Source organism: Ambystoma mexicanum, chromosome 4q (assembly GCF_040938575.1).
Source record: "Ambystoma mexicanum isolate Mex_15411 chromosome 4q, UKY_AmexF1_1, whole genome shotgun sequence".
Lineage (NCBI taxonomy): Eukaryota > Metazoa > Chordata > Amphibia > Caudata > Ambystomatidae > Ambystoma > Ambystoma mexicanum.
In genome coordinates this window covers 1,145,415,829-1,145,428,733 of record NC_090928.1, presented here as the reverse complement: position 1 = coordinate 1,145,428,733, position 12,905 = coordinate 1,145,415,829, and the positions used below count along the sequence as shown (strand labels likewise).

General features: G+C 46.1%; 1 protein-coding gene across 2 annotated transcripts in view; it reads left to right on the top strand.

The window, feature by feature from the left end:
• Positions 1–12,905, top strand: part of SLC4A1AP (solute carrier family 4 member 1 adaptor protein) — a 363,679-nt gene that overhangs the window by 11,821 nt on the left and 338,953 nt on the right. For both annotated transcript variants that reach the window (XM_069608736.1, XM_069608735.1), the window contains exon 2: positions 1,030–1,222. In XM_069608736.1, coding sequence (XP_069464837.1) covers positions 1,030–1,222 — 193 coding nt within the window. The remainder of the gene's footprint in view (positions 1–1,029; positions 1,223–12,905) is intronic.

Genomic DNA, 12,905 nt, shown 5'->3' with positions numbered 1-12,905 from the left:
TGAGACTATCAGAGTTCAGATTCTGAGTTACTTATGGTCAATAGCAGGAGAGGATCAAAAAAAGCGACTAGAAGTCCACTAATATTTAACATAGAATAATTCATCCTGCTTTTGCTAATACAGGAATCGGGGCCTGACCTGAATCTGGAATCTAGAATACACCCACTTTTGCTCAAAATATATCTGCAATCTTAAAGGAAGTTTGCCTATGCAAGCAACCCGTTGAATACTATGATTCGGGCCTCTCTGCTTTTCCTTCCTTGAAGCACTTTTTTAGAACCGTATCCACAATTTTTTTCCTTTACCATCTCTCTATTCTGGCCCTTTCCTCCACTTAGGGGCTTATTTCCCCCTTGAAGTTCGACCGACATTCTCATCCTCACTCTAAACACAAAAGCAGATGCAGAGAAAAAATGCATGGCTTTCCATTTCTTTTTATGTGTATATTTTCCACAGTACCAGGGAATGCGTGTGTGGTGTTCACGCAGCAGAAGCAAAATGTGTGACAATACCGAAAAATAATCGGTCTATGGGACTTCTAATACAATATTGTAGCTGCTCCAACACAATACTATAACGATCAACACTAGTGGCTCTGTATGAGCCCAACCGCTGGTCTGATCATTATTCACAAAAGCAATTCAACGTTTTTTTGGGGAAGGAGCTACATGCATATAGGTCATGCCCATTTTTGCATAAAAAAAATATAAAGATTTTAAGTTCAATTTCCACGGCAATAGGAAGGGAGCATTTAGGTGCTTACAGGACTGGCATGGGTTATGAGGGTCTGGTGGGTCTGAGGAAAAAATGGACTAGACTGAGAGGCACCTGAGGGCAGTAGAGAACGTGGGTGGCGATTGTGGATTTACGCCCGCATTCCTGGCCTTCGGATTGGTCTGCATCTGTTCCTCAGGTGCGAATGAGTATAACGTGAGGACTTTGTTGCTTGACATAAATGCTGGTGGTGCCTGCTTTTTAAGTGGCCACTGCTTTTGAAGTGGATTGCTGCTCACTCGAGTGTCTTTACAGGGTCCCGTGGAGGATCAAGAGTCAGAGTCTGAGCTGTCTGTGACACAGCTGCTCGAAGCCCGTCGACAAAAGCAGAGGCTCCATGAGAAGATGCTAGGAGATGACTTGGATGCTGATCCACCAGAAGATGAGACAGAAAAGCCAAAGCCTGAAAGTGGACGCAGCAATGACGTTGGCTGCTCTTGGGGAATGGGTAAGAATCTCTTGGGGTTAAATGCTTATTTACTTATTTTTTTATTTCAGTGAGCAATCCCCTGTCATCCTTTTTAAAAAAAAAAACACGTTGGGAACTTGCTCTCAGGGAACTTATTGTTGATTTGTTTGACAACCGATGTTGGCGAGGACTCCAAATCGAAGTGTTTTTATGTATGTATTTATTTTAAATCGTCCAACATTTTTTGCCCACCTCAAATAACAGAGGAAGGAAATAATGGGGCACCAGAACAAAACATAGGCCTTAGATACTATATTGACACTGCTTTAAATGTTTATTCGGTCTCTAGAACTGCTCTGCTGTCGATAAAGATTTAGTTTTTTCCATTTCATTGTTAATTTATTTCTATAGAGCACCAAACCCGGAGGTATTTGGGCGCGTTTTACAGGTAAGTTTCAATTTTTAGGTTGCAGACAAGAATATACAGCAGTAAAGTATTCGTTTGTTTGCAGCTGCTGTTATTTTATTGTGCATTTGTATAGCGCCTTTTTTATCATTCGTACGATCTCGAAGCACTGTGGGTTGAACGCCCTTGGGGATTTTAGGGTGGTAGATAGTGCTTGGGTGCACTCAGCATGTGTGCGACCAGTGAGGATTACATGGCTCCTATTGTGAAGTTGGGATCCTGGTCCTGTCCCGAGGCATGAATCGGGCTTGCAAACTAGGAAAGCAGGACTTCGGGTCAGATTGTGTGTTACCCACAGGCCGCCTAGAGTGGGATCCGGAGAATCTGAGTCTATGCCCCCTTTCCAAGTCAGGGCTTACAGGCCATACAGAAAATGGCCATAGTGGTACCCTATTCCCTTAAGCCCATCACCACAACTAAAGCTGAGTTCCGTATCAGAATCCATGTAGCAACAGAAGCAGCACCCAGGTGTACAACATAATGCCCAAATCTAGTTTGTAGACAATTTTAAGGGAAAGCAGGAAATTGAATCTCACAATGGTGCCTGACGGTCTCAAAATCATATAAAAAAATAAAACGTACTCCAGGGTTTTGAAGGTATTGCTGCAACATCGCATGCACCCATCTGACTTTGAAGTAGCCAGTAAAATTGAAAAGGGGCCTAAAATACCAAGTGTTGGTCTCTGTTAGTAAAGATTTCTCTTGGAGCAACATTTCCTCCATATTCTATGGCCCCTAAACATTTTTCTTTTGCACTTTGTCCTGATTTTTTGCACAAAAGTCGGCTTCACATCACTGGCCGTTTTCTCATATTTTATGGGGAAACTGACCAGTTCTTAAGGCTGTCAGTAATGGGAAACTATGTCTCCCTTTTCTTTTTACTTGTTATCTATTTTGGGTTACTTTTTACATAGCACTGGATTGGAAGATGCTGTGTGCAATCAGTTACTTTTTCTCTACTTTTGCTGTATTGTATATTAGCTCTCTGGTGTTGTGTCCGTGTGTGTCCGTGTGTGTGTCCGTGTGTGTGTCCGTGTGTGTCCGTGTGTGTGTGTGTGTGTTAGATCTTCCATTGGTTGGGCTGAGATTTTCCTTACGAAGGAGGCCTCCAGCCATTCCCCAGAGATCTGACGAGGAGCCATGTATCCTGCATAGCCGTGAAGATTTCGGAAGACCCATGGACCGATCCTGAGACGGTCTGGCGATCAACTTTAGTTGCAGTCCCTATGGAGCCCTGCCTGGCTACTGATCTTGGAAAACCTCTGCTGGTGCTTTGACCCAGTTGAGTGGTGGGAACAATCATTCATTCTCGACGTCTTCTTGATGCCCTGCCATTTAGAGTCTTCGGAAGCATTCTTCGCCCATCCAGTGGACTGACCAACTCCAATTTGGGCTCCTGCGGTAGAAGCGTTGCCATTCCGTATTTCGGCTCGGAACTCTGGTGGATCGTCCGCTTGTACTGCATGAGTCCTCTCTGCGAAACTGTGGCGTCCCAGCATCGACTGAGCCCGAGAGAGGACCAAGTTTGACCATGACATCTGTGTCCCCTGTTGTCACTGTGCATCAGTGACCGTCCCTTAAACAGTCTTTCTCTCATATAGTCAAGGATCCTGAAAACTCCTGCACTGGTGCTTGCTGCATTGTTCCACGAGAAGAGGCTGCACTCAGCTCCTGGACACATTGCACCTGCAGCCCCTGGGCTTTTTCGATTGAAAACATTTGCGGGAAAACCTCCCTCAGGCGACCATCCAAAGACCTGCCAAGTCTGAGCAAAAATCGGAGTACGGGGGATGGTGAGGGGGTAAGTTACAACGGTACTTACCTGCACCCCTATCTCCACCCTTTTAAAAGTTTGTAAACTTTTAAATAGTTTTGTAACGTTTGGCTTTGGCAATTCTTGTTGTCTAAAGCCCTCCAAAAGGTAGAAAAAGGGTTTACTCCCCAGCGAGCTTCATGTCTTTTGGAACCTTCTTCAAATCCACAGACCCTCCTCCTAGCCTTTTTCCACTCCCTAAAACAATTGGAAACTTTGAACCTTTGGACACAAGGCCCCGTTTAGGATTGGATTTTATAAGTCAGGGTTGTTCTTCCTGTGGACTGTTGGTGATATATCTAATTACTTGCATTCCCTTTCAGGCATTGGGGCGGGGAGAGTGAATTGATTATTTTACGCGAACTCACTGTGGTTGTATATGTGTATTTTACTATTATTGTTGTGTGATATCTGTTTTTAGCCATTTCATGGTGTGTTCTTTGGCCATAAATCTAGTATTCTTTATTACAAGGTGTAATCCTTGATTGATCACTATGTATTCATTGTGGACCCCTGAGCCCGCTCATTTTCTCCTGAGACTTAGGTTTGTCTTCACTTCATGCTACCTTGATTGGTTTGGCTACAGCACCCACTCTTTCCATGTTCACTATAACTAGAGTGGCCTTCTAAACACCTGTCTACCTGGCTAGAGTTTAGAAATCCAGTCTTAACAGTCTTTAGCAGGAGGATTGTGTCAGGTTAAGCCCCAGCCATTCTGTCAACTATAGAAAACCTGCAGTAATAGTCTGTGTTATAGGGGACCTAGGCTGGAACAGACCTGCCTACATTGGAAAAAACAAAAATTGATATTTCTGCTTGCCACTGCACATGACGCCCCTTGTGACAGAATGAATAATGCTCTTTAGGAATACAGGGATGATTAGAGGCTAAACTGCCTACTCATAGGGATACCATTCATACAGATGAAACGGGCACAGCCCGAAAGGTATACCTCCTTCACCTCTATTGGTAGTGCAGACCAACAGCTGTTTATAACTCCAGAGGGGGTGTGAGCTGATGGCAGTAGCAACCTGAACAACTTTAGTACAATGGTTCATAATTACAAGAACATCCAATCAAGGTTCTATAAAAATATAGACTTTTAATCAAACATTAAAATGCAAGTAACTAATTTGAAAACACTAGAAAAACCCACCCTATAAATAAATGCAGAGAATGGATAATTGTTTGTAAAACGGCGCACTGGGTAGATGAGCCGGCGTGTTCAGGCACCAGAATAGCAACACTGTCATGCTAAAAGATGCAAATTGGAGTAGTGAGCCCCTCCTAAAGGTTCTCTCGCCTGAAATATAAACCACGAATGAGACAACTTCATAGAATAACAGGCACATTCATACATTTATTTAGCATCAACAGAGCACTCGAGCAGAGAGAGGCGACATGTTTGGCTAGTTCTCTCTGCCTTACTTACAATCTTTTGCTCCTTTTTAAATACAATTTTTCTGAGCTGCATTAGCATGACTCATAAATAACACAGGGCCTTAACAGATACATCGCTAGCAGGGTGAACAGAAAGCTCAGTGAGTGATCATAGTAAAAAGAAAATAAACCAGCCTGGGGGTCTCAACATGTGTTCCTTCTATCCTTAGCCTGAAGTTGGAGGGAGGGTCACCACCTACTGGTATTGGTGGGTGCTATTTTGACACAAGCTATTTTCTAGCTTGAGAGCAGTGCCTACAACTTAGCACACACACAGGTCGTTTGGGATTTCGCTGGATTGTTGTGTGACATTTTGGCAGAGAAAAGAGAATTGGTGTTCATTTAATGCATATTTCCACAGTTACTGTTCAAGTATATGCCTTTTTAAAGAAAGGGGTATAGAAGGGGGCTTAAAAGTCACTCTGGTCCTGTATTGTTCGTCCAGAGTGCACAGACAGTCATTAATCACCAGTGCAATTGCAGAGCCAATACTTTAAACGCAGGTAGACGACACAATGACTTACAACCACGCGCACGCTTAGAAAATAATGAGCACTTGTACGGCTATTTATTCAAAGCTTGAAAGCAACAAGTGATAACACAGAAATAAATCACAGAAAAGACAGAGAATTTAAAAGAAAATACATCACCGTGGGCGTAACTGAATCCCTTATCTTGCCAGAAGCGGCTGGAATTCCCCGATAACAGCCAGGCTGAGAGCACAACAGCCCACAGGTATGCCGGATAAAGGCGCCCCCCTTCCGACTTAGGTCTTTGTGCTTGTCCCGTCTGACTGGTGAGGGGGTCCACATATGGGCACTCCTCAAAAAGGGATGGTAATTTCTCGAACCTTCTGGCAATGCACTTGCGCATTGATGGGCAACCGTTGGTTGCCAGCTGGGTCAACCAACGGTAACCTCAAGGAGCAAATCGCTTCCCTCCTCTAAGAACAAGCGCCACGGAAAACAGTCCCATAACTCATAACAAGACATAACAAAGCCAGCTTTCCCAGCAGAACGTCCTTGACTACATACCAGGTTTGGAAAGCATGTTTTCTTCAGCAAAGTAAATTCAGCTCTCAGCAAAATAAGTACAGCTTTTCACTGAGGCATGAAGTAAATATCCATTATGGCTCTGAGTGCCCCCAGAATACACTGCGCACCAGTGCCATGTTTTAGCTCAAGCATAACGGGTCCCTAAAATTAGACTGTTGCAACGGGGCTTCTTCACAGTACTTTTTTGGTTTCTTGTCTTTGGGGGCTCATCCGTGTTATACCAGGGTTATAGGAGCTTCCTGAGACAGTGATTCGGAATAGGATATGTGTTGGTCACCTGTGTCCCAACACACTGTGTTCTCCAAGAAGCAATGGGACGTGACATGAAGAACCTCGGGACAGGCATGCAGTGTCCAGGCTTGTACATCTCACAAGTGGTTCAGTGTGGCAATCTGGCCCAGAGATTTTATTGGCTTCTGGGTTGCTGGCGGGGGCCCACTTCACATGTCTCCAGGGACAAGTAGTGAGTCTAAGTCCTGCGCCTCCACTCCTCGAAATTGGCTGGCACCTACAAGGATACTGTCACCAGTGAACATGGTCCTAGTTCCAGTGCAGCCAGCAGTGAAGCCTTGGTCCAACAGTAGCCACCCACAATGTTCCACGGAAATGGTGGGAGGACAGAGGTAGCCTCTGCCTTGTATGCCTTTGGTCTTCCCCCTCTATGGCAGAGTAGCCAGTACTTCAACAGAGGACTAGTGAATTCTTCCTCAACAAGGGATTTTCACTGTTGTGTGTAAATGCTGGAGATGCACATTCAGAAAGTTGTGTTATGGAAATTATTTCAGTTGTACTTATATTGCACCATTCCTGTCTGTATTTGTTTTGGTTTACTTCGGATTACATACACATATGATCAGGAAGGGATTTACTTTTGTATGTAATTTGTTTTCATGTTTTGATCCATTTTCTAATTCCATGTCCTCCAGCTCAAATAAGTGGCATGACGCCAACTGATGGAAGCCTCCCTTAAAAGATAACCGGTTGATCCATTGAGCCAAATTTTAAGAGTTTTAATAATACCTGCTGTTAGAATTAAACAGCGATCTGGCACAAAGGAATATATGAACTACTATCAGACAGCCTGAAGACTAAAACAAAAATATGAATCGTGTGAAATCACTTGGTGTCCTGATTTGAATTGCATTTTGAAAAACAAATCCTTCAGAATAATTTTTTACCTTTTTGCAATATGTTTTCCTAAGCATTCTCTCCTAAATATTTTAGAAGTAATATACATCGGCATATTTACCACGTGTTGCCTACCTATCGCAGACACCTATGTCCGCACAACCTCCAGACAGATTTTCACTGAAATCCTTTCTTCTGTCCCCTCTCCAAATCTATGGAATCCTCATCTTATCTCTACTCGCTCTCCTCTTACATCTTCTCCCATTAATGGTGGCACTAGATGGGAAGTGCTCTTGGCAGGCTTCTCATCATCCAGGTGTATCATTAATGTCTATCACAATGGCATTTCTTGGTTCAGGGTCCTCACCCCAACCTCCTCCTCTTTGACGGCACTTGCCGTCCCCCGTCAACTTCCTTCTCACACCTGCTACTCCTTCTTGCACTCTGTCCCCCTTCCTCCAACTGCTGTACCACACCCCCGTACCCTGTCCTTGGACAACCTTCAAAGGCAATTACCTCTTGCATATAGCCACGCTTAATGCTTGCTCTGCTATGAAACACTCTGCCAACATCTGCCTCCTCCTTGAAGACCTTGACCTCAATATCCTCGCTTTTACCGAGACGTGGTTCAATGCCAGCTCAGTCACTGCTTTTGACTCGTTTCACCCTGACGGCTATAAGATCATCTCCTTGCCATGCCCTAACCGCGCTGGTGGTGGTGTTGCCCTGATCTTCCCTGTGTGGGTCCCTGCTTCACTCATACCCACCCAGACTTAATTTTCCTTCGAGAGCCTGGTCAGCAAACTGGTCATCTCTCCCTCTCCCTCTCCCTCTTCCTCCCTGACCCATTGCCACTATCTGCAGGCCATCTGGCATTACCACCCTGTTCCTTTCTGAATGGGCTGATTTCACCTCCCCTCATCCACCTCTAAGCTCCTTTTCCTGGGTGACATCAACATCCACCTTGACTCCTCAATCACAGCATCCACTCTCTTCCATGCCATCTGCACCTCGCTCTCCCTCTCCATTCTCCCCTCTGGCCCTACCCACTCGCTGGACACACTCTCAATGCCATCATTCACACTGATCTCTTGCTCTCCTCCCTACTTTCCTGGTCAGACCGTCCTCTCCTCTCACCTGGGCCTTCTCTGCCGTCTGACTGCACCTACCCCAGTCCTGCCAACCTTGTTCACAAACATCCTTACTGATTAAACGAGTGTCAGCCCCTGCCTTCTCATCTACCATCATCCCCCCGCCCCCCACTGCAGACTCTACCTCTAACTCCGCAGTCAGTAATCTCCATCTTGCCATCATTAACACTCTTGACATTCTTGCCCCAGTCATGAGGATCCACCGGAAACATGCCTCCAAGCGTAACACCTGGAACGACTTTGAACTTGCAAAGCTGCGGAACCGAAGTGGCAGACCTCAGCCTCACCCTCTGACAAACTGGCCTGTCGCCTTCTCCAAAGGCAAAACCGACTCTCCAAGAAAAGGGCCCACATCAGGCATGCGTCTCTGGTTCCTCCAACAACACGGCTGAACTCTTTAAATTCTGCAAGGAACTAGCCAACCCTTCTTCAGTCTCCACCTCACCTCTTCCCTCCAAGGCCCTCTGCAATGCAAAGGCCACACACTTCACTGCAAAAATACAGGACATCCTGAGCACCCTCACTTCTCTTTCCCCCCTCCCCTTTCCCCACTCACCTGCCACCTATGGCGTCCCAACCCCCCCCCTCTTCCTTTCTCTCCTCCTTCTCTTCTATCACATCGAACAAGGTCACTAGAGGAGTCTGCTCTATGAAGGTCTACTCCAAGCAGTTCTTCCCCTGTTCTTCCAGACCTATTAAGGACAATATTGGCTCTCTTGCCCCTGCACTCGTTGATTTCTGCAACCACTCTTTTGCTACTGGATCTTTCCCCTCTTCCCACAAGCACACCTGAAAAAACCTCTGCAGACCTGTTTTGTCTGGCTAACTACCGCCCCATCTCTATCACCCCCTTCCTTGGGGAAACTCTTAGAGTAGCTTGTCTCCCCCAAACTGACTGAGCACACTGAACTTGTTGGTTGCCTACACAAACATCAATCTGGATTCCAGCATCCAGAGGCACGAAAACTGCTCTTCTGAACACCCATGAAGAACTGCTTGCATCTCTTGATTCTAACTCTCTAGCTGTTCTCATTCTACTTGATCTCTCCTCTACTTTTGACACGGTCAACCACTCCATCCTCATAAAACGGCTAGACGATACCCTAGGTATCTCAGAGAGGGCACTGGACTGGCTGACCTCCTTCCTCAAAGACAATCCATCCCAGGTTATTCTGGGCTCTTTCTCCTCCCCCATTTCTATCTCCACATGTGGCATCCTCCAGGGCTCCAACCCTTCTTCCTGGCTCTTTAACATCTATCTTGTTCCGCTTGCACACCTAATTTCCAACTTCTCCCCTAACTTCCAGTGTTATGCAGATGACACACAACTCTTCTTCAAACTCGCCTCTGATCCTCTCCTTACTTCCTCTATCATTCCTGACTGCCTATCTGCCATCCAGTCCTGGTGTACCTCCAATGATCTCTGCCTCAATGCCAGCAAGACTGGGATCCTTCCCATTGGGACTCCTGCTCATTCTGTCTTCCCATCTCTCTGGCCACACTCTATGGGTTCTCCCCCCTTCCCCTTCATCTGAAGCCAGAAACCTTGGAGTCCTCTTAGACCCCTGTTTGTCCTTCCTCCCTCACATTCAGGACCTTGCCAAGAAGGCCCACCTTCAACTCCACCTCCTCAAAGGAATTCTTCCTTTCCTTAGTTGCCTCCAGAAGCTCAATGTCTCTAGAGCTCTGGTTCTCTCTAGGCTAGACTACTGCAATAGCCTCTTCCTTAATCTACTTTCTTCTTCTCTATGCCTCCTCCAGCTAATCCAGAATAGGGCTGCAAGACTTAATCCTTGGCCTCAAGCCCAGGGACCTCATCTCTCCACTGGCTCCCAGTTGCTGCAAGGATCAAATTCAAATTAAAATCCCTCTGCATCACCCGTAAGCCCGTCTGGGGACGGCGACCATGCTATCTACAACTGACTCTCACTAAATACTCTTCCTCCAGATTCGTCCGGCACCAACTCTGTGTGTCAAGCGTTTCGCTAAACGGCGAGCTGGTGGCCGATCTCGTTCCTCGGATGGCTCCCTCCTATGGAGCAGCCTCCCCCTCCTCCTTCCTCTTTGTCTTGAGCCAGATCTTCTCAAATTCCGGAAGCTCTTAAAGACCCTCCTTTTCACCTCCGCCTTCCCTCCCTTCCTCCTCTGTTAAATCCCACAGTTGCTGAGTTTGGTGACCAGGGCACTTATGTGTCCGCCAGGGTCCTAGCCTCCCACACCCAGTCGCCTTCAGCCCCCGCCCGCTCCCAGCACTTGCTTTGGCACCCACAGGCCTGCGCTTACTTTTTATTGCCAGCTGACCACTCACTAAGTCACTTAACAGGTGCTAACTCCCTAGAACTTCCCTGTGGTACTCATAGCACTTCCCCACCCACCCCCGTCCCTTCTCTTTCTCTGCACTTGCATGCTCTGAATGCTCACAAGGCTTAGTAGGCCGCCTCTATCTTTCATTGTTATATTTGCATTTAATTCCCATGTTCCCTCCCTGCTGCCCTGTGGGCACTTTGAAATGCAATGTACCTGATGTATAAGTGCCTTACAAATGCACAATAAATAAAAATAAATGCAAGTCCCAATTCCATTAATGAAAATTTTGAGTATTCATTTCCCACAGTTTGCATTGTTTGGGCAAACACTCTAATGCGCATTTGTATTTGGGTTTTATATAGCGCAACACTAGCTATGAAACAATGGTGTGCTGTACATGTTGTTGAGGGGAGTTCCAAATGTCTCTGATGTTCTGGCCATGGGGATGGGATATGATGCAGGAATGCAAGGAGTCTATGTGGCATCTAGGTATTGACTGACAAGTAAGGTCTTGAGTTCCGTCTGGAAATGCAAGAGCGTAGGTGTGGTCCAGGGTGCCTCCGGGATGGTGTTGCCGTAGACATTTCTTTCTTGTGTGACTGCATGATGGGTAAATATTTCAAGGTGCAAGCTGGTGACTTGAATTAGTTGTGTAGATAAACCCCTCAACGCTTGCACCAGATAAAATGCAACCCATTAGGGAAAAAGGCCCAGCGCACCTCTTGCAAGGAGAACAATGTTTTATTTCCACAAAAATAGAGATGCACCAGCAAAGAGCTCTGCTGCCCTGCAACATTCTGGCAAAATTGGTATGAGCAACAATTTAGGCACACAGCGTCATCAGTGACGTAAGTTACATAATGTACAAATCCAAAGGGCTGGTTGGTGCGACCCTATACATAGGCTACCTGCTCAATAGGGGGTGCCAGGCCATTGGTCCCAGCCCCGTCTGCCTATCTTCTTCCACGTGGGCTCCTCCTTGTGCGTCATCTTGTACAAAAGATATGACTAATTGGCAATTGCGTGAAGAAAAACAATACATGTTCTATCACTAACCTAATGTGCATGTGGTACTGCAGACACAGGCTAAGAAGATACTTCGAGCTCATAGCTTCTACCAGACTACAACTTGATTCCAGTGACTATTCCAGACACGTCAGCACCCATCCAAAGCTTCCCACCCTTGTTTTCTCTGTTGTTTTAACCCTCCCTGCACCTCAAATCACGTGACCTTTGGTGAAGGCAACTGGCACCCGCTTTCTGAACTTTCCTGATCGATTGGGGGTCTAACAGTTTTATGGCTGGTGGTCTGGGACTGACTGGTACCTTGGAATGCCAAGGGTCTCGGGACTGGGGGCTCTTGGGTGCTATCACTGTAGAGCTGGAACAGGAGGGGTCGGAAGCTGATGTCCTCCTTTTAATGGGATTGCTTTTCACAGAGAGCGCTCAACCCCAGGCCGCATTCCTTCTATGATACGAAATGTTGGCAACACAAAACAATGAAGGCTCCGTGAATCGTTGCAGCTCTGGCCTTTCTCCCCAGTGCCCAAGCTACTACCTATTGCTGCGTACATACGCTTTATTTATATGTGTGTGACTCCGGCCTGCAGCCCTTGCTTCAGCGCCACACTAGGCCTTGATTCCAATAGAACTGCTACTATCTAAGCTGGCGTTTGGTTCTGCATGTATACCAGAACAAGATGTACACCACCCTTCCTGCACTATAGCCCCTGACGACAACCCCCTCCCCCACACTCACCCCTGTAACCTCCCAGAGCCCCTACTGAACGCTCCCAGGTCTCTGCCTCATCCAAAAGCGCTGATGGGGCTGGGATGATCGTCCCACCCTCCTTTCCCAACAGTTTCATAAAATAATTTTAACTGAATGTTATACAGAACATATTTTACATGCATGTGCATTTTCAGCTTGCTGAGCCTACCTGCATTAAACAGTAGTTTGTGCATTCAAATTTTAGGATTTACGGGCAGTGCAAACACATGTCAGAAAATTACTCTGGAAATGCTTGTCCCAGTCCTAGTGGGACACACTTTTGCATCACAAATACTGTACCAGTGCACTGAAAGAACGGTCACGCTGGGTCAATAACACTTGCTATTAAGCTGTTTTGTCTGAATGCATATCCACACTTTCATCTTGAAAAGCCATGTTCACTGATTGCAATTTCACAGTTTATGCTGCAAATGCAGGCAGGGAGGCACCAGCACTGCAGAATTACTACATATTTGTTTCTGATCAATTATTGAAATGGTGACTTCCTTTTGTATTTTGTCATGGAATTATCCTAGACATTGACGTCATCCTTGGCTATGTGCAGTGCAAGTGGATACGACTCAAAACCTT